Source organism: Leptonotus elevatus, chromosome 6 (genome assembly GCF_054856555.1).
Source record: "Leptonotus elevatus isolate MCC_2025b chromosome 6, RoL_Lele_1.0, whole genome shotgun sequence".
Classification (NCBI taxonomy): Eukaryota; Metazoa; Chordata; class Actinopteri; order Syngnathiformes; family Syngnathidae; genus Leptonotus; species Leptonotus elevatus.
Genome location: NC_141244.1, coordinates 20,467,132 through 20,488,646, shown reverse-complemented (window position 1 = coordinate 20,488,646; position 21,515 = coordinate 20,467,132). Strand labels below are relative to the sequence as shown.

Genomic DNA, 21,515 nt, shown 5'->3' with positions numbered 1-21,515 from the left:
TTGTAAGAAGAAGCCAGCCTCGCTCCCTCGTTCCCAGTCCAAAGGAAAAGCTTCACCGGGGAAAAGCGCCGCAGGGAACGCGAATATTTGACTGAGTGCGTTTTCTGGGCGCCCGGCCCGAGTCGGACGAACGTGGCGGGAATTTTTCTTTTCTTTTCTTTTTTCTTTTCTATCAGCAACTCAAGAGAATCCCTTTGAATACCTCATGTGAAACTTGTTTGTTGTGATGTTGCACTAAAAAAGTAGAAAAAATAAAAACACTCATTTGTAACCCAACACGCACACTCTCTCTCTCTCTCTCTCTCTCTCTCCACTTCTTACTTTGACCATAGAAAAAAATATATATCTCAGACTCACTCACACGGTTATCCAAACATAAAGATTCAAACTGTTTATTTGTCACATTCAATTTGAAGAATCATAAAACAAAAAGTAATTTTAAACATAAAAGACACCAAATACACCAAAATTCGGATCATTTCCTCCACTAGCATTATGCTAACATATCAGGCTAGCAGATATTAGCATAGATGAAATTAGTAGGATGCAATTTTGGAGCAAGTGATGAAAAGTGATGGATTTGGGGATGCAAGGATTTCGTCCAACAATGGCGATATATTCTCGTAAGCTTAGAAGGAGGCCTTCTCTGCCTCTTCTTCTTGCGCCTAATTATGCTGTATCCACCTCAGTGCCGTTCAGCACTTTGTGGCACCACATGTTACTGCACTGAAGATGTGCAACTCTAAATTTGATCTTCCTATAAATAAAACAACATCTTTTTTGTATCCTATTTTAAAACCCCAACCTTAGTTTGAAACCCTAATTTGAAACCAGAAGCCCAGTTTGAAACACAAATTTGAAACTCTAACCATAGTTTGAAACCCATCATGTTTTAAAATGTAAATGGGCTTTTTGCCTTTGCTTTAGGATGTTCTAATCATTTTTAAATCAAGTAGCATGCGAGTGTAAATGAGGATTGAGAGTAATTTGCATTTGAGCGTACATGAAGATGAAACCATTTTGAAAGCTGTGTTGCCGTCTACATGACAGGATAGCAAGTGAAATGGGCGATGCCGCACTGGTCGCTTTTGTCGCGAGCCATCCGGATGTAGCCGCGGTCCCCGAACGAAGTACCCCAGCTGGAGGAGAGAGAGAGAGAGAGAGAGAGAGAGAGAGAGAGAGAGAGATTCTGTTACCACGTCCCACCTCACGGGGGCGCTGTGACCACCTGTCTGAGTCCATCGGGGTCAAAAAGCAATGAAATTGGACTTGGATATAGTCCAGCCCTTGCAATTTTGTGTGCTTGGTCAAATTAGATAAAATAGCGCTGATTTTTAGAACAACACAGTAAAACATAATTTTAAAAAATTGATAAAATGGAGCACCAAAATATTAGTGGCCAATGCAGTGAGTATGATGTATTTAAAGGCATCGTATTTGACGAGATGGTGTACTTAATGAAGTGGCCGACAAACAGGCCTACAAAGTATGCTGTACCTGTTCTTGACCAGCCAGAATTTTTTCCCATTTAGAGTTCCATAGCCCACCGCTAACACGGCGTGGTTCACGTTCTGAGAGCACAGCGGGTCGTCATAAACTCCTGGAAAATGCCAAAAGCCTCCATTCAGGAATATTCACATTTATTCACAGTCACAGGCAGATTTTTCCAAAGGTCGTCAGAACTTTGTACCAATAGGCTATATTGTCATAAACTTTGATTTAAAAAAAAATCTGACAATATTTTCAAAACCTTATTTTGCAGGAATACATAGTTATAACTTTCAGTTATGAATAGTCACACATTTAGAAGTACACCCTTTTTATCTACCACATTTGTAATATGCCATAATCTTGTATTCAAAGTAACTGTGCGCACCGCTGCTGTAGAAGGCGAAGGTGCGCCTGGAGGCGTCGATGGAGACGGAGATGGGTCCGACAACGGCGAGCGTTTGCTTGAGAGCGCCCTCGTCGCCCTTGGGCAGGACGATGTACCTGGAGCAGTTGGCGGCACGCTGGGCGGCGCTGTAGCGACACTGTCCCGACTGAAAAAAAATCCAAACCGAAAGCTTCTTGGTCATGTCTCATTCGTTGTACACTCACTTAATACCAATTTAGCACTTTTGTTGCTAGATTTAGCAACTTTTCATGCTGCCCAAGCAACTGTCCCCCTAAAAAGCTCAGAGCAACAAATTGAAGTGACTTGTAAAATTTGTGTGAGAAACTTAAAGAAAAATGCATCTGGATGGATAGATTTTGATTTAATGTAAAATTGTTCTTTTAAACAAAACAAAAAACAATTGATGTCATGTTTGACTTTTTTTTAATGATAATTATTGAAAATGTAAAATGGTTTGCGAAAAGTAAATATATAATATGATATTTTTTATTATTCATTATTATTTTTTCAGTTTAAATCTGAGTTTTTTATTTTATTTATTTTACTAACATTACTAGTATTATGTATTTAAAATCATTATTCAATTGTATTTTTTTCAATTATATTTTATTTTTGTATTTCTTGCATTAATGTTAATTCATGTTGTTTTCAATTTTATTATTAATGATTAATGTATTTATAGTTCATAAACTATTTTTTATTGCATTTAAAAATGGATACATTGTTTAATATGCTAATATTTAATTTTATGTAAACTTTTTCATTTTAAGAAATTTATAATTTATGTCCCTTATTAAATTGATTGATTATAATTTTCCATGTCGTATAAAGCATGTTAATTTTGTATTGTATTATTTGTAATCAGTATGATTACAATTAATTTTAAATACTGTAGATTATGTGACCAATTATGTATTATTTAATTCAGTAACCAATTGTTCCACATGATTTAGAAAATGGAAAAGTTTTTGCGTAAATTATTATTTTTTAACTTGTGCTCATTTATAGTTAATCATTTTTAATTAATTTAATTATATTTTCTTAACCATCCATTTAAGCAAATACGTTGAAATGTGTTCATAGCATGAAGGACTCTTTTTTTTTTTTTAACTACGGTCTCTCTACATTGTGTATTTTCACCGACCGATAAATGTTCCTTATACTCACCCGTCCCATGTACGGGTACGATTTTTCCGAGTCGATGCCGCCGTTGTCGATGACGTAGCGAAAGGCTGCGTTGATGAAGCCGCCATTGCAGCCACGGTTGCCATACTTGCCCGAGCAGTCCATAAGGTTCTGGGGGCTCAGGTCCAACAGTTGGCCCGTGGTCCTGGCCAGTTGGCCCTCAAGAGCCCCTGCTGCACTGAAGGCCCAACAAGAACCACACGAACCCTGCAAAACCCGAAACGAACGCCTCGTGAAGAACATTTGTCCAACTTTGGACACAATTTCCCCGTGTCGCCTCGTCACCTGCATCTTGACGCTTGTCACGTATCCGTGGTCCCTCCAGTCCACGGATTCGGGAATGTCAGCCATTTGGCTATGCGGCCAATCAGAAGACAGGTTGTGGAAGTCGGTGGGAGGAGTCAAGGTGGCGAAAGACTGACGGATTTCGTCCGATGTCTTCGAGGGGACACGCAAGAGAAACGCTTACCACAAGATGTCATCAGAATAACAGCCATGACTAAAGAGCAAAACCATGAACATTTTATTTTGCTTCACATCTGTGTTGCAACTTCAGACACATGCCAACGAGCACTAGACTACAGTTCACAATGACTTTGTAAGCCAACGTTTTTGAGCTGGAATAGCAGCTCACAGATGCAGAAGTCTTTGGACTCCATGCAACACAGATTTGATGCATTTGTCAGAAACAAAGTTATAGCGACGACATTTTAGTAAAGTGAGCTTAATGCTACAGTAAACAGTCTAAAGGTCGTGGCTCTGAATTGTCGTTTTCAGGTGAATCCATGCAACACGGATGTGAAGCATTGTCATAAAAAGTGCTTATATGACTTAAATTTGGTTCAGTGAGGCACAGGAAGCAAAATCTTTAAGCAGTTGTCCATGTTTGTAAAAAGTTACGCACATTTTGTAAAACTGCATCATATCTGTATTGCATGAATTGCATTCCAGACCAGGGCCATTGGACTACACCATTATATTGCATTCCACAATTCCTCTGAACATGCAACAAGATGTGAAGTAGATCTAAAAAAAAAAAAAACATAAAACAAGGCTCAACTGCTTCACATCTGTGTTGCATGGAATCCAGCAACTTCTACCACCAGTGAACCACCATTACAGCCCAGCACTGTTGGGCTACTTAATTGTATTCCCCTAACATATTTCCTCAGATACTGTGGTTTTTACTCCATGCAACACAGATGTGAAGCAGATGTCATAACCAGTGCTTATGTAACTAAGATTTGCTTCAGTGACTCACAGGGAAGCAAAATCTTCAAGCAGTTTTCGGTTAGCATTTGAAAAACTACTTCACATCTGTATTGCATGAACTGCTTTCTAGACCAAGGCCATTGGACTACATGATTGTATTGTACTCCACGATTCCCCCTGAACAGATTGGTCTGACTCAATGCAATACAGATGTGAAGCAGTACTCCAAAAACGAGGCTCAACTGCTTCACATCTGTGTTGCATGGAGTCATCTGTATAGTGCTCTTGCAGTCCATGACATTGGACAAATCTCTGAACTAGTATAGGCACTATTGCTGAAAACTGCTTCATACCTGTGTTTCATGGAGTCATCTGGAAACAGTTTTTCCAGCTGAAGGAACTACACGGTTATACTATATTTGGTAAATCCCTTGATAGTTTGGCTTTGACTATGCAACATAGATGTGAAGCAGTGTTGGTACGGTGCAATCAGTTGAAGTCTCACCAGATCTCCCAGGACGTTCATGCTGAGCTGGTAGCTGTGGAGGCCCATGGATGCTTCCAAGTTGTGCAGTGTGATGAACATCAGGTTATTTTCCCACAATCCTCGGCGGTGAAGCTCCTCCAGCTGAAAGGCCGCAGATAAAAGAAGTGTTAAGAGTAGACGCAAGGTGCTCACCGAAAAAGAAAGCATGGCTAACCTGGCTGCGGTACAACTTCCCATGCGTTTTCCTCCACAGCATCCAGTGTTCATCCAAATTGATGTCCAACATGGCCGCCGCTAGTACCGCGTGCAGTGAGACGAGCAGCAGGCTCGTTAAGATCATGCCTGCTAAGATTCAACGTCATTCATTCAAAGCGCCAATCTCCTGCATGGCGAGTCATTCTGCCGAACGCGCCTGATGAATTTAAACGGAATGTGTTGGAGCCGCTTCAGTTGGCCGGGAGTCAGCTGCGTTCCCTCCAACAACGGCACCCTCCTCTAAGTGGTCACTTACTTTCTTCAACTATGTTGTTGTTTAAAAACAAAGACAAGTCGACAGAAGTCTACAACAGTTTTTTTGATTGTGTCTCATGAATGTGTAGTTTGGATTCTCACCTTTTAATCAGAAACTGAATGAAAACATGAATTCCAATTTTCATCATCAGCTCCAGCTTGAAGACTTTTTAGTTAAAAATATATTCCTGACGCATTAAATGTGCATCAGGAGTGTTCAAGTGGCTGTTAAATGTCACCACGTTGCCAAAATGAAAGTAAACTTGCTTCATTTCCTGAACGCGACACTTGAGCAACAATGTGACAAAACCGTTACGTTATAAAACGTATTTTATTCGTTTTTAATGTTGCAACTTGCTTAAAACTTGAATTAATGCAGCTACTAAAGAACTAAAAACTATAGCAGACACAAAACTTACGTTAGTAAGATCATTAGGGACCACAAGAACAAATCCACCCTCAGTGCTATAACATTTACAAATAATAATGCAAATAATAATGCTAAGTTTGTTAAACTTAGTGAAACTTGCCTGAGTGAACCATCGCAGAGGCTGCCGAGGTACTTTCCTGACTGAGGAAGAGGAAGATTTGAACTTCTTCAATTTGAAGTTCTTCTTTGACCAACGGAATAAATTCAGCTCCAAATATTTTTTAAAACAATTCCCACACGCCACCACTCAAATCAATCAAAACGAAACAAAAGAAACATTTCAAGATGTTCTAAAGGTCATTTCCCGTTTTTTTTAATGGAGTCGAAAAGACGATCAACGGCAGCCTCCAGTGGCCCAGATGTGTACTACACTTTCTCAAGTAATAACATGTGACGTCAAAAAAATGCCTTTCAGAACTGTATTTAATTTTATTTCATACAAAACTACATTTTAACACATTAACAACAATAACGATCACAAGAAAAGTGCTGAACTGTACGGAGTCCCAGACATAACAAAAGGGAAAAATAACAAAATGGTGGCCACAGGCAGGTTCATATATGTAATTATTATTGATTTAATATAGAAAATGATTATGAATTATTTAATTATTATTTTGACCCAGGTCAAAAAATCATCCGCAACATACTGTGTATGTAAAATACATGAATAAATGAGCTTCATTTGCTTACCCAATGTTAATATTAGTCATTTGCATTTTATGCATACATTATACTGTATCTACGTCATGGACACAAATTAGTATTTTGTGCGCATGTGATATGAATATTTTAGCCACAATTAGATTATTATGTCACACCTGGTTTTTCCATAGAACTGCGTCGTCCAGCGACGCCATATATGTGCGCGCTTTCAAGTCAAAAACATTTCAGCTAACAACTAACAGCCACAAAGACACGAAAACAGGGTACTGGTTGCCGTGGAGACGGCTAAACCTCTTGGATGGACTCGAGGGATGAGAAGTAGATGAGGAAGACGGGGGTGGGGGGGGGGGTGACACGGCGCTCACACGATGGGGTAGCTGGCCAGGTTGGCGATGCCGCACAGGTTGCCGCGGTTACGCGCCATCTTGACGTAACCTTTGTTGCCCCACCCCGCGCTCCAGCTGCCGGAAACACATTTGAAAAACGTTACCGCCGTGATATGATGATGTCGCGTGATGATGATGTCACACCTGTTCTTGATGAGCCAGTACTTCTTGCCCCTGGCGTTCACGCCGTAGCCCACCAACAGCACGGCGTGGTTGACGTCGTCTTTGTTGCAGTTGGGGTCGTAGTAAATGCCTGGTCATGTGACAGAGGGGAGGAAATGACGTGACATGGTTCGAAGGCATGATGTGCGGTTCTGTGCGGCGTTCGCTGACCTCTCTGGTAGAACTGGAAGGTCCCCTGGGAGGCGTCGATGCCGACAGAGATGGGGCCGACCTTGAAGAGCGCCACGGCCAGGGCGTGCTCGTCACCTTCGGGAATTTCCTTGTAGCTGCGGCACTCGGCAGCCGTGCCGGACGAGTTGTAGCGGCAAATCTGCGCCTGCGGGGGGCGCCACAGGGGAAAAACGTCAATTAGCCCTATCCTGGTCGACTTTTGGCAAAAGAAGTCCATCCCGGAGCTCACCTGTCCCACATAAGGGTAGGCCTCCTCCGAGTCGATGCCTCCGTTGTCCCTGACGTACTTGAAGGCGTTGGTCATGTATCCTCCCCCACAGCCGCTGTTCTCCGTCACGCAGTCCACCAGGTTCTGAGGACTAAGGTCTCTCAGCTCACCTGTCGTCTTGGCCAGCTGACCCTCCAGCGCCCCCGCCGAGCTAAAGGCCCAGCACGAGCCGCATGAACCCTGTGCAACAAAACGATCACACAAACAAACACCTTGACTTTTATTATCCTTACTATCCTTACTTGTTTTTATGATCGATTTGTTAGGATGAAGGTGCATTCTTCTATTTGGCCACTGGGCGCCAGCATTTGATCCCTTTAAACAGAGCCATATATAGAGAGAGTTTGGCCTACTCGGTTTTTGACAAGGTAACAAGATGGCGTATATATGACACGTAACCAGCAACGCTGTGATTGGTCAACTGCTGGTCACATGACACATGGACGCCATCTCGGTCTTGAGTAGTAAAGCTAATGCTGCCTATTTAGAAACGTTTTTTAAAAGCATAAGGTAATTAAATATGCTTTTAATTTAACACATCCTTAAAAAAACAAAATAATCCAGCAACCAAATGACTATTACTAGAGTCAAACGTATCATTGATTCAGTCTGATAAAGGTGCATTCTTCTGTTTCTTCACTTGATGGCAGAATTTCACCACGTTAAAGTTTTTTTTCTTTTTATTTTTTCTTTTATGTTCTTTATTCAGACGTTTTGACATAATTTTGCATCCGTTTAAAAACTCGTATATTAAATAGTCTCATGGCTAGCTTAATATGCTATACATTCAATATACAGTAGTATTAGTGAATATTTAATATTATTGAAAGTCACTGTAACATTAGTTAACAGTTTGAACACTAACGTGCTTGATTAAACATAGGTAAGTAAAAAACAACAACAACGTAACTTAAATGATTCCATTAAAATGTATCACATATAAAAGTTAAAGGAAACGTATACCTATTACATGCAAATATATTTATTGAACTTACTAAACACAACCGAAGTGTACTTAGGAAGTGATTCTTTGAAGTAGCAAAGAGGGAGCTCGCCTGCAGCACAATTTGAGAATCACTGTCCTCCAATAAAAAATCTCTTCTGATCAAATATTTCAAATGATTTCCCGCTACGAGAACGTCAAGATGCACTCTTCCATTTGTCCACTACGTGGCAGAATTTCACCACTTTTAATGATCATTCCGTTCAGATTTATTGTAGATTCTGTCTTTTTGAATATTGCATATTTCTGTATAGTATATCATATTTTTTAATCTAGAAAATATACAAATGAAAATGACAAATTTTTTTTAGAACTTCCCTAAAAAAAATCTCTAAAATAATCATCTGATAGCGTCATCTTTTTCCTTCTCAGTTCATCTCAATACTTGACTATAATACGAATACTCCTTTTCAGTCGTTGTTATCATGCGTGCAGATGACCTGACCTGTGAAGATGACACACCTGATCTTTGACAGACGTCACCATGCCCTGCTTGCGGTAGTCCACCGACTTTGGCAGCGGGTAGGCCTGCTGCTCCGCACTCACGGTGAAGCCACGTTCCCGCGTCATGGGTATCTCCAAGCCCATCAGCTTCTCCGCCACTTCCTCCGACGTCTGCACACACACCAAATTCTCACTTCTCACAGAAATGATAATGATGATGATGATGATGATGATGATGATTGATTTCTCACCATGTCTCCCAGGTGGTTCATGCCCAGTTCGTATGTGTGCAGGCCCAGCGCCGCCTCCTGGTTGTGGGCCTCGATCATCAGCGCGTTCTTCTCCCAGATGGCTCGCCGGATGCCCTCCTCGTCCTGCTGCACAGTGAGTGGACCAGAGTTTTAATAGTGTTGGATTTTCATTATAAACTTTGTTGTAATAAAAAAAAAAATCAATTCGTTTTAATTATTTTTTAGAGCAGGTTAGTTAGTCTTTATTTCTCAAAAATGCTTTGTTTTAGTTGTATTGGTTTTAGTATTAGCTTAAGTTAAAAAAAAACATATTACATATAATACATATTTGTTGAGTGTTAGATAAAAAAAAAAAGGTCACGTAGTAGTGTCTTATAAAGTAAAGTAAACTACAATTCTGAAAATGTACTGACGTACAGCAATCTCTCAAAAAGTAAAATAAAATAAAACTTGACCATAAAGTCAGCCATTTTGGCTCGAGGCAGCCATTTTGGTTCAAATTCCCAGGCCCACAAATGAGCTCCAATCAGAAGCAGATATCCTACACAGATTGCGAACACAAAATTGCCAAAGAAGGAGTATGACATCAAAGTTTGGTGATCATTCGCCATTGGAAAAATACGTCATTAGAATGTGTACCCAATAAAGTGATCTTCATTTGAGTGAAACAAAAAGTAGAAAGGCGACCTGAGCGAAGCACACAAAGAGAAGCAGACAAAATTGAAAGTCGTCCATCTGGGCAAATGGGTCAAATTGACGTTTTAATTAGCCACAATAGGCTGCTTGATGCCGCAGCCTGGATTCTTTAATCAGGACGATTAAAAGCAGATCGCATCGCAGTCTCGGGACTTCCTCCCGCTTTAGTACCACAAAAACGCGGCAAATAAAGACTACGCCTGTGTGACATTGGCATGACGCACAACTTCAAGCAATCATAGACCGATTTGCAAATGTGTCCGCAGAACATAACGAAACCTATTGGCTGAAAAACGCACCTTTTTTGCATCTATCCGCTGATTTCGGTGGTCTTTCCAAATGTCCTACTCCTTGTGTGACGTGAATTCATAGATTTGTTTGAATGGAAGTTGATGACCCTCAACGAATATGCCGGCGCTCGGGATGCCCCTGCTTTGAAACCCTAATTTGAGATCACTCCACTGTTATAAATTGTGACCCTGCTTTGAAACCTTAACCTAAGTCAAAAACCCTATACGAAACCCCAACTCTAGTTTAAAACCCTAATATGAAATCGCAACTGTAGTTTAAACCCTACTTGGAAACCCCAACCTTCATCTTAAAACCCTAATTTGAAACCCTAAACCAACTTTATAACCTTACTTTAAAATCCCAACCCTAGTTTAAAACCCTACCTATAGACCTTCTTGGAAATCCTAACGACTTGTTGAAAACCCTATTTAGAAACCCTCACCCATGTTTAAAACCCTAATTCGAAACCCCGACCTTAGTTTAAAAGCCTACTGGGAAGCCCGAACCCTAGTCTAAAACCTTGATTTGAAACCAAACTTTGAAACTCCATCCCTTTTTAAAACCCCACTTTAAAACCCCAACCCTTGTTTAAAATCCTATTTTGAAACCCTATCCCAAGTTTAAAACCCAATTTTGAAACCCTAACCCTAGTTTAAAACCCTAACCATAGGACAGTGGATGCCCAGGGCAACTGGTTGCTTTATGCCCCTCAATCCCATTCAGACTCCCCTTCAACTTGCCCGTAAATACACAATCTTGGATGACCACAAAATGTTTTGGTCGCTGGGGAGGATGAAGGTGGATCCCTTGCCCCATTGGCCCCACCCTCTGCACGGCCCTGCTAAGCCCATACATTTCCTCCATTTGTATGGCTTGACGTTTGCAAGTAGAACATCGGGAACTATTTGTAGAGTAATTCTTCAAAGAGGAAGCCATGACAAACACACATGAGTTAAAAAAAAAGAAAGAAAAAAAGACTGACCACCATGGCGTTGTATTCCCGCCCGTGCGTTATCTTCCACTGCTCCCATTGGCTGTCCAGGGTCACCTGATCCAGGCGGGCCAGAGCCGACACGGCCAGCAGAAACACGCTAACGCAATGCTGCCACATCCTGCACCAGCACAAATACATACTGTACATGATGAACACCACATCAACTAGCGTGTTACCAAAATTTGCATTTAATCCGTTCTTTTCTTGCCAACTTACTTTTTGTCTGTCCAGGTCTCCTACTAAGTATCGGTACTGCTGTTTTCTAAACTAGATTTGGTTCTTTATTTTTTGCATCTCTACCTTGTGAGTTGAGTAGAGTTTCATTTTCTTTACTTCTGCCTCGTGCAAGTTAGATTGAGATGCTGTGACTCGGTTGACCTACTTTGGTTTGTTTGACTTTCTGTTATCGTATTTTTCTGTGTTTGTATCCTTTTGTTTTGTATTTCATGGTTACGTGCTCCCTTGGTTGCATTAAAGACTTCTAAAATGCTTAAAAAAAAAAGAAAAAAAAGTTGAGCTGAGTTGGGATCCACTTTTAATAAGGTGAATCGTGTGGCAGGTACTGTATAAGACTATATAAAAATATGATATGGTCTCGCTATAAGGTGGACTTTCCCCACGGGTCTGGTATATATTGCTCATATAAACGAGGGTTGGCTGAACGTGGTTACTGTAACCATGGCAACCGAGGAGGAAGCTGCACTTAAATGTGAGGCACTTTCAGGTCCTTGTTCATCGAGACACGCGGAAGTGAGGACGTGCAACTAGCCGGCTATTTAGCATTAGCCATTCTGGCCGTTCAGTGGCGGTGTCAGTTGACGCTACTGGCAGCTGTGCTAAGAATTTGCTTCAGTTTACTGTATTTAGTTACTGTTTGTTTAGTAAAGCGATTGAAAGAGCACCGGCAGCTGTTTCCATCCTTCTTCTATCCAAACAAAGTCATGATGATGATTTTTTTTACTTTATGGGAGACGTGCAGTTGAGTAACAAAAAAAACAAACAAACAAAAAAACGCAATAAAATGTGAACTACGATATAGCGAGGGATGTGTTTATAACAAAATGGAGGATGAGAAGAAGAAGGTTCTGTAGAGTTACTGAAAAGAAAACACACTGACTCGGTTTCAGCTCAAGATGATTCATTTGGAGTGAATGTTAATGAAGTACAGACATTTCAATACTCACGTATATCTTTCAGGTATCTGTACTTTTACTTGATTTTTTTTTATTACAAGACTTTCTCCATCCATATAGAGAGGTAAGGCACATTTGTTGTTGTTGTTAACATGAGCTAATTTAGCTTTGTTTGTTTAGCCAGCGCAAGCTAGCTCTTGGTTTAAAAAACATGCGAAAGGTAATATTTTTTTCTTCTCAGTGCAAGCACACTCATTTATTAACTATTTAAAAAAAAAATAATTTTGTACTGACATATTTCCGAGTCTACACTTTTTAAAAAATATATTTTATTTTTACTTTTAGTGAGTACATCCTGAGCTGAATCAGCACATCTACTTTGACCAATCTTTGTTTACTCAAGTATCTGTAATTCCACTTCATGTACTTTTGCGATCTTTGGTACTACACTTGTGGACCAAGAAGTACATTTTGAAGTCAAACATATGAAAGTAAAAATTGCCGTACCTTCAAAGTCCAGAAGTCGGTGAGATCCTGTTCAAATGGTCCTGTTTGGGCGCCGGGCGGGTCCAATGCGCAAGTAGGTCAGCGTCTGGTTTATATGTAGTGGAATTTTTGAGGAAGTAACAAAGGAGTTTGGGGTCCGGGGAGGAGTTGTGCGGAGGATTGAGAAGGACGACATCTGGTTTCACTTTGTGTGCCAGCGTCTGCTGACATGGCTGGAAAAAAAAACAAGCAGGTACCGAAATAAGAGAAGATCACAATTAATCATCTTCCTAGTGGATATGCTTTGGTCTTTGGGGATGTTTGTCGTTTATGACGTCATTTGTTGCCTCACTTGATCACAATTTATTGTTTGCACCCGCACGACATTACGGTAGTGTAAAGTGTAAATTCAGAGTCATGCACCTTCAGCGTTGCGCCACATGGGGAGCACTGGGATCTACTGGAAGACATGCAACGTAATTGACAGCAAGAGCCAGAGAAGAACCCTGAAAGATTACCTGGAATTTGCCCAAAATGTCCGCTTCAAAATCAAAATGGCTGACTTCCTGTTCAGTTTAGGGCATGGGCCGCTGAGACTTTTTCACGCGTCCTATTTGATGTCTCAATTTTGTGTCAATCTGTAAAAATGGTGTCTGTAGGGGTCTTTTTTTTGTTTTGTTTGTTTGCTTCCAATCTTATTTCGGTTTGTTTGTTTCCAAAAGTCCACCAAAAGTCAATTCATTTGATGCCATTCTCTGCCCTCACTTGACGGCAAAGAAAAAAATATAAATTCACTATAATACCTGCTTTCAATTAGGGCTCATTTGAAGAAAAAAAAAGAGCTTTATTAACTTCATAAAGGCAGAATTTTTGCATTGAATCACAATAGATGGTGTCCCTAATGAAGTGTCCAGTGAATGTTTGTGTGAAACCGACAAACTTAAAAAAAAACCTAAAAAAACCAAACAGCAAATGACACATTTCCTCAGGTGGTCATCACGTAATGGAAACAAGCACATTTATAGAAGTGGGACAAAATGGAGTCCGCACGCTATTGGTAGTGCTTCCTCGTGCTGTTAGTCACACGCCTGATTTGTTCTTAAACATGTCTAAATATACTGAAGAACGGACCATCTTGGTCATGTGTGAGCTGACACACCAGTCAACATGCAAAATTGGGGCAGCAGGGGACATTTTTAATCAGGTAGGGGTGACTGGGGCACATTGCAATTTTCTTCTCCACCAGAGGGCGCAACGAAAAAGTGGAATACTCATTTTCTTTGTGTAAATGGTCAGGGGTTGTGTACTGCCTGAGAAGAGAATAGCACATTGTGAGCTGAGATGAATGGCAGTTATCCGTTTCGTACAAACCTAAAGTAAAAATGTTCAACTTCATATATTTCGAAACAGGCGTCGTACACAGACAAATTCGAGCAGCAAATCACGTGGACTCGTTAGTGGAGAGATTCGGGCATCTTGTCATGCCTCAGTCACTGCTCTGTTTTAAGCTAACTTTTAAGTAAGAGCAAGTATTAGCCAACATGGTAGTTTGGGGCAACTTGTCACAGTCATTTTGGGGTTTGTTGTCACATATGCAAAGAATGGGTCACTGAAAAATGCACCTTTACATATGCAAGAATTGTTTTTCAGATGATAGAGTCTGAAGAGTGAGGAAGAGAATCTGCCATGTTCTGTTTCATTGTTTAAAAAAATATTTTCCAGTTGTTGGAACTACAGAAAGCCCACGTCAGGACTGGCTTAAGTTTCGTGATGAACCATCCATCCATTAACTGAAATGGTTTATTAAAATTTTTTTTCAAATTCAATCTCAAATTTCTAGTTTAAGGGAAGCAAAAGCTATATGAGAGCCGTTCCTAAGGACTTTAATCTATTTCATAATATTTTATGTTAAAGTTTGCTCAATGACTATGGTAAATTTTCAAGATCAATGCTAAACAATTTCTATGGCTGTAAAAACAAACAAACAAAAACAGGAGAACAAGGATAATTTGTCCTTGTTTTATTAGTTGCAAAATCCATCTTACCCCATATAGTGTGACAACTTACCCATTGGTGGGGCAACATGTCACATGTTCACTCCCTCTATTTGATGGCCTATAACTCTGCACTGACGCAAAGAATGAAAATGAAATTAATACAAAAAATATAACTAAGACTTTGGTCTTTCATCTGGTATACATTTTGTTTCTATATGATGTATGGATTCCAAGAAATATATAAAAGTATGAAAAGTGATACAACTAGCCCCGGTCTCCCCGACACCTGCAGATGTGGCTGCTATGTGGCTTTTAATATCCTAATGCTTTTTTTCTTATATATATTTTTTTTCTTAAAATAATATAACTTAATTCTCTTAACAACTTTGTTATTTCTTGAAAATATCTTTTAAAAAAGAAGCTTTATTCTAACATGGCTGCTTTTATGTCCATTCGAGGCTTTTTGTGCTAAAAAGTGATGACGAAGCCTTCCAAGGTCAAAAATGACCTCAGCGGCGTTACGATGCTAGGGCGTGCCAAGTGGCGCCCGCGGGACCGCCGCACTCGCCTTGGCTCTTGATTGATGACGCCTCATCTTCATTTTCTCCTACTCTTCCGCGTCCTAAGATCCTACGAGATGGCGACAGCACTTTAGATGATGAGATGACGGACGCCGCCACTGATCGGTCCGTAGAGGCCTTGGTGTGAATGTGCGTGTGTTTGATGGAGGGGGCGTGGTCATTGTGGTGATTTATTCGCCAATCAGCCACTGAGGCGTTTGTTCTGCGTTTGTATGATGTATTTTTATAGGGCCACACATATAAAAACAAACAAAAATAAATAAATTGTATATTATGAGGAAAAATTATTACAAAGATAATTTGTCATTCTTGTAATGTGTATTTTTTTAGGGGTGTCAAAATTAGTGCGTTAATTTTCAGTTAATTTCAAATTCCTTTAACGCCGCCATTTTTTAAAAACGCACGATTAATGAGCGCCCGTTACTTGGAAAGTCTGTACTGGCGGAATTCCAGTCACAATGCAACAGACACGCCTTCGTCAATTTAATAATAATGCATATATGGGGTCAAGTCGTATTTTATTTTGCTATTTTAAAAATGTGGAGAATCTCACAAGTTATTTCATGTTAAAGATTAGCTAGCTCAATATGAAAATAAAAATGCACTGAGCTGTTACGAATGTCTTACAAATGCAATTATGCCATCTCGTGGCAGGTTAAAATGACTAACACAAATCCATATCACACTTGTTTTTTACAGTACATCTTTTTAATTTTAACTCAGTTTATGAATTATTATGAAATTACTATATTATTACTAAAAGATGCAGCCATATTTCTATTAGTTTAATCCCCCCCACACTTTTATGTTAACAAAAGTATGAAAAATAAGAAATAAATATTTTATTGTACATTTAGAACAGATCTAAAATTTGCGATTAATCGTGAGTTAACTATTGCAGTCCTGCAATGAATTACGATTAAAAATTGTAATCGCATGACACCCCTAGTATTTTTCCCTTTTAAAAACAATACTGTCCGAAAACAAAATGCTAATTTATTTTCAAAAATAATTCATATAAAAAAAAAACTGACTTTATTCTCGTAAAAATACAACTCAATTCTACTTATTTTGCGCATTCTTTCTCGAACCCCCCACCCCTTAATTCAGCATTTTTTTTCTCTTGAAAGAATATACAGTCCTCTCAATAATGCACTACTGTTGTACTTTTACGATAAAAAATATGACTATTCATGAAAAGTAAGAGTAAAAAATGCTACTTTTTCTTCTTTCCCACAAATAGGCCTTTGCATCTTTATTGTAAAAGAAAATAGCTTTTGTGATAAACTGTTCCATCTGACTTTCCAGTCCAAATTGAAGGTCAGGTGTAATTTCTCGTTTGCCTGATTTTGTCGCGACACATCTGCTTCCTGCTCCTGAGCGAGCCGTGCTGGACTCTTACATCACCCAAAAGTCATCTATATGCTATCCGGATCTACGGTAGCAGTCGCTGGGGACCTTACGTAAGCCGAGCGACGTTATTGCTGAGAAGCTTTTCCGACGGCACTTTTCACCGGCTGCCCGCTCGCCAGATTAACAACGGCCGCAGACACCAAAGAGGGTTTAAGGCTCTTTCGACCTCGGCGGATTACAACCGCTCGCCTTTTTTACCCCTCGACCTCTGATTGTGTGTGACGGGACATTCCGCAAAAACACAAATGGAAAACATCCAAATGACTTGTTGTCCGGAATACCACTGATCGGAAAAAGTCAGATTACAAATCAAGTCAAATCTCTTCCAGTTTGGATCGTCATTACGATGTGGACAAAAGGGGCTTCGTGAGGGTCATTGACAGAAAATGTATACAGTTATGGATTAATTCAAGTCGATTCTTACATAACTAAGTCTTGTATGTATGACTTGCCACTTGATTCAATCTGATGACAACCACTGTGTATGCAGCTTTTGATGTATGTCATGTATATAAGGGTTAGGGTTACCCTAACCCTAACCCAACAAAGTATTTGGTATTCTTCCCTAGAATACTAAATCTTCTTAAACTTAGAACGATCCAAGCAAGGTATGAAGCAGCTGAAACGTTGGACAAGATCTAAAAAGACCAACGCAGCCGCCGAGGCTGGCCCTCGCGCGACGAGTCTCCGCAGCCGAGTGTCGGCCCGTTAAAAATAAATCTGCTTATTTCAGCACATTTTGTTCACTTGTGGACTCCGTCCGGATTAAAACACTAAGAAGATCATATTAGTCGAAACATTTTGTTCTTATACAAAGCATCGCAAAAAAAAGAGTCAACAAAGACAAAATGCGACAAGACAATGTTCTCTGGATTGAGGTCAGTCAAACAAAAGCAGAAGTCAACATGACGCAGCCGCAACAATGTCTGATGACCACTTGTCAGCAAGAGCGCACAGGCGCCCGCTCGCCCGGTCCTATTAGGGGTCCAAACATCCGACTTGTACCGCCTGATTGGTGGCGCTTTTACATCAGCTCTTCATCAGCCAAAATGAAAGCATCATCAGTGACTCATGTTTTATTTTAAAACCCGCTGACTCGCTTTACAGAGCCACTTGTGTTGCGCTGACATGCTTACATGGCGCTCGTTTTATTACCTCTGACAAGGAAGTTGTTGTATTGTTTTTGAGAAAAGGACTCAAAAGTAGTCATTCTTTACTTGACATTATCCTGGAAAGTTCAGAAGTTTGTAATCTTCTGGAAGGACTTATTCGAACGGAAATCCCGAGATCTCAGAAATGAAACTGTCCTGTTAAGTTGAGGAATTCTTAAGACTCCTTCAGAACGTCTTCAAAATGAAATTGTCCTGTTGAGTTGAAGAATCTTTAGACTCTTTGAATTGAAATTGTCCGGTAAATTTAAAGAATCCTCAGACTTCTGGAAGAACCGAAACTGTCCTGTTAAATTGAAGGATTACTTCGACTCTCAGAACATCATCTTAGAACAGAATTGATCCTATTAAATTGAGGAGTTCTCCAACAAGAACGTCTTCAAAAGGAAATTGTCCTGTTGAGTTGAAGGATCCTTAGACTCCTAGATGTTCTTTGAACTGAAATTGTCCAGTCAAGTTGAGGAATCTTTAGATTTCTGGAAGAACTCCATGGAACTGAAACGGTCCTGTTAAGTCGAGGAGTTGTAAGACTCTTGTAAGAACTTCTTCAAATTGATATGTTGCGCAAAGTTGAGGAACCCCCTCAGACTCTAATCCAACTAAAAACAGTTGTTATGCCCGTCTTTTACATATTTCTCCTCGAGGAAAACTGTCCTTCCCCTTTCCCCTCGAAACTTTGAACCGGTGATCTGAATCCTGCTCCCGACAAAAAGTGTAAATACAGGATATGTTTGGAGTTATTCCAAAACAGATCAACATGGTGTTCTGTGTTTGATTGGTAATGAAAACGATGAGAAATTGTTTTGTGTTTTCACAGCTTTGAGGGACATCCAGAAGTCCCGGAGCAAATTAATCATTCCGCCGTCATTCCCAACGGAACTGATTTTGTTTTTTTTAATGTCATCCAAAATCTTGTGTCGAGACTTCCTAAAAACGTCTCTCCAGCATCATGAGAGGAACAAAGCGTCCCATTTCCAGAGAGTGTGAAAGTTCCATTTCCCAAATGGATCTTTTTAATTGGCGTTTTGCAGCCAGCAGGCAGGCAGGCAGGCTGCGAGTCAGGTATCATCCCTGAGGGTTCTTCAGCGAACCCGTTTTCAATCCTGGGCGCTGTTCCAAACGGGTTTGCTGGAGCCGAGCCGAAGGTGTCCGGGGCGTCTCGGGGCATACGTGATCAGGCAGAGAGAAGCGTGTGTTTTCCGTGTCACTATTTCAACCAATAGGCCAACTGCTCAGGTTCCACTTTCACCTGCACCTGCCATGACCTCACAACCTCAACACATTTTTGGGCTGAATTTTTTTTAGAAAGATGACGATGTATCACAGAAGAAGCAACAGCATGCACGCAAGGCGCTCGAAAAACAAAAGAAAGTCATCCAGGCTGCCTGGCTTTCTTAATCGCTTCATGTCAATGAGCACATGTGCCGTCCTGTTTGCCGGGATTACTTTGGATTCAGAGGCGGGCGAGAGAGGAACCCCCTCCCTAATCACGCACGGCCAAGTCACACAACAAGCTGCCGACGCACATTCATAATTTTCCTGACGCTTGATCCGCCACATGCTGATCCGCCTCCGACTTGGCTGTGCGGGGAGATTAGCAGTCGGCATGCCCGGGCTACGCTACACTCCTGGCCTTCAATTCATATTTTTAGATCTGCGAAAGCGCTGATGTGCGCGAATTAAACGCGTGTGTGTGCGCGCGCGCTGTGGTCGGCATATTCACCCTCATTAGAGAAGGCAGCAGCTGTGGCCTGAGCATGGATTTAAAACGTAAAAGGTCCATTTCTTGGCGTATTAGCGCCACTACTTTGAAACATCGCCTGGCCTCCATTCATGATGACGGGATTTACACGCCGCTCTGAAGGTCGCATGCTTCAACGTCAAAGAGGAATGCCGCACATTTGGAGCTGGCGGCCAAACCGTGTTTACTTCACACCACCTGTGAGTTCCTATGTGTGCTCGGCCACCTTCACAGCAAATTTCGTAGACTAAATTTGACTCAAAAATTTCTATATTTTGTCCCAATCTAATATATATATATATTGCTGTTCGGCACGAGTATACAGATATAAACAAATCACAAATAACCTTCATTTGCTATATAAGCCTGTTAACGTCCACTACATGCGTCTGCTAATGCGCCAATGATGATAGCATGCTAAGCTAAGCTTACAATAGTACACAAAAGGCATCATAAATACTAGTACAGAGAGAGAGTACAAACGATTGCAAGGGAGGATTTCAAATCGCTTCTTCCAACAGCAACTCTTCACGCTGGCTTTCGATACTTTTACAAGAAGTAACGTAGCAATGCGTCAATCATTAGCGTCCCCATGCAACACGCACATAACAAACATTGGTTCCACTATAGAAACAACACAATTCGTACAAATGCGTAAAATAAATCTTAATATTTATGATATTATCAAACTGAATTCAAGCTGCCTCTAATGGCAGTTACAAACAACATAGCTGCAAACAGAGTGGAGCTAGTTTACAAAGCGCAGCTAGTATTAGCCAACTTAGCCGTTTGGCTAACACATATATTGTAGTTCTGCATAAGTCAAAAAGGGAGCCTGGCAGGAGGCAATCGCAGAGTTAGTCGCCGTGAACATTGCCAAAGACACGGCGCCCGTTTACACAGTACATAAAAGCAGTGATTTATTTACATGTCGCAAACTTTTGACCCCAAGGTATGTGCTTCCAAGCTGAAAAAATATTTTGCCGAGGTTGCTTCGCCTCAGTGTGTACAGCCCTACATGAGAAAAGAGGTCAGAGGTCACATATGGACTAGCACAGCCATTCTCAGTTATTTTATGATGTTAAATTGTTGAACATTTCACATTTTTACTTATTAAAGATCTTAAAAAAATAAAAATAAAATAAAAAGGAAATCAGAGATTTGATTTCAAGGCTGTAGAGTCGAGTCCCAGCAGAAGCTTTAAGGGAAACACTGAAGGATGAGCCAGGAGCTAATCCTCCACATATAATTCATCTTTCTTTAGAGAGGCGGAGCCTGCGGATGGCAGCAGGATGGCCAGATGTTACTGGCAGCCTCCTTGTGCACAACCCCCACCGCCTCACCTATCCTCTCACCCCACCCACCCCCAACAGCATGCAGGACTCACTGTCGTCTCTTAGCATGTTGGCGTGATGCTAATATCTCAGCGCACGCCTACAGATCAGAAAACGCGGCCCATGTGCATCTGCTGGACAGGCTGGTTGACTGGTGTGTGTGTGTGTGTGTGTGTGTTTGCACAAATTAAAGCTCATGGACCACATTTTCTCTTTTGGTGACATTTTTAAAAATACATTTCTTGAGGGCAGGCATTCCAGTAATACTTAATTGTTATGATTTTTTGGGGGGGATTGGATTGTGTTTTTTCTTCTACTCTTAACTCTAAAATGTACAGTATGTATATATATATATAGTATTTTGTTCAAAAGTGCATCAGTGACTGCGGCTCTCCTTTCCCATATGCGAGGGCATTGCCCAGAGAACAGTAAAACGCGAAGACAATGTGAATAATGTAATGTTGGTTATGTAAATGCTTGATGGACCGGATGTGGTTCTACTTTGCCCACCCTTGCATTAGAGTCGACTATGCAGAAAACGCCTGGTCCACCGGTCTTGAGGCTTAAACAACGTACACGTTTTGCTT

General features: G+C 40.7%; 2 protein-coding genes across 9 annotated transcripts; both read right to left on the bottom strand.

Annotated features, from left to right (window-relative positions):
• Nucleotides 1-376: 376 nt before the first annotated feature.
• On the bottom strand, nucleotides 377-6,074 carry ctss2.1 (cathepsin S, ortholog2, tandem duplicate 1). 2 transcript variants are annotated; one of them, XM_086077596.1, is made up of 8 exons: nucleotides 5,822-6,074; nucleotides 4,996-5,126; nucleotides 4,800-4,922; nucleotides 3,368-3,520; nucleotides 3,065-3,289; nucleotides 1,877-2,042; nucleotides 1,498-1,600; nucleotides 377-1,139 (listed from the first exon to the last, which is right to left on the bottom strand). In XM_086077596.1, the coding sequence occupies exons 1-8, from the start codon at nucleotides 5,832-5,834 to the stop codon at nucleotides 1,040-1,042; spliced, it is 1,014 nt and encodes a 337-aa protein (XP_085933722.1). In that variant the 5' UTR covers nucleotides 5,835-6,074; the 3' UTR covers nucleotides 377-1,039. The 2 variants fall into 2 exon arrangements, with proteins under 2 accessions (XP_085933722.1, XP_085933723.1); XM_086077597.1 differs by having other exon boundaries at nucleotides 4,996-5,123.
• A 52-nt stretch (nucleotides 6,075-6,126) lies between these two features.
• Nucleotides 6,127-12,890, bottom strand: ctsk (cathepsin K). Of its 7 annotated transcripts, none has more exons than XM_086077592.1 (8): nucleotides 12,715-12,883; nucleotides 11,063-11,192; nucleotides 9,094-9,219; nucleotides 8,861-9,013; nucleotides 7,357-7,575; nucleotides 7,107-7,272; nucleotides 6,918-7,026; nucleotides 6,127-6,848 (listed from the first exon to the last, which is right to left on the bottom strand). In XM_086077592.1, the coding sequence occupies exons 2-8, from the start codon at nucleotides 11,189-11,191 to the stop codon at nucleotides 6,749-6,751; spliced, it is 1,002 nt and encodes a 333-aa protein (XP_085933718.1). In that variant the 5' UTR covers nucleotide 11,192; nucleotides 12,715-12,883; the 3' UTR covers nucleotides 6,127-6,748. The 7 variants fall into 7 exon arrangements, with proteins under 7 accessions (XP_085933718.1, XP_085933720.1, XP_085933721.1 ...); XM_086077594.1 differs by having other exon boundaries at nucleotides 9,094-9,216; XM_086077595.1 differs by having other exon boundaries at nucleotides 9,094-9,216; nucleotides 11,066-11,192.
• Nucleotides 12,891-21,515: the final 8,625 nt, after the last annotated feature.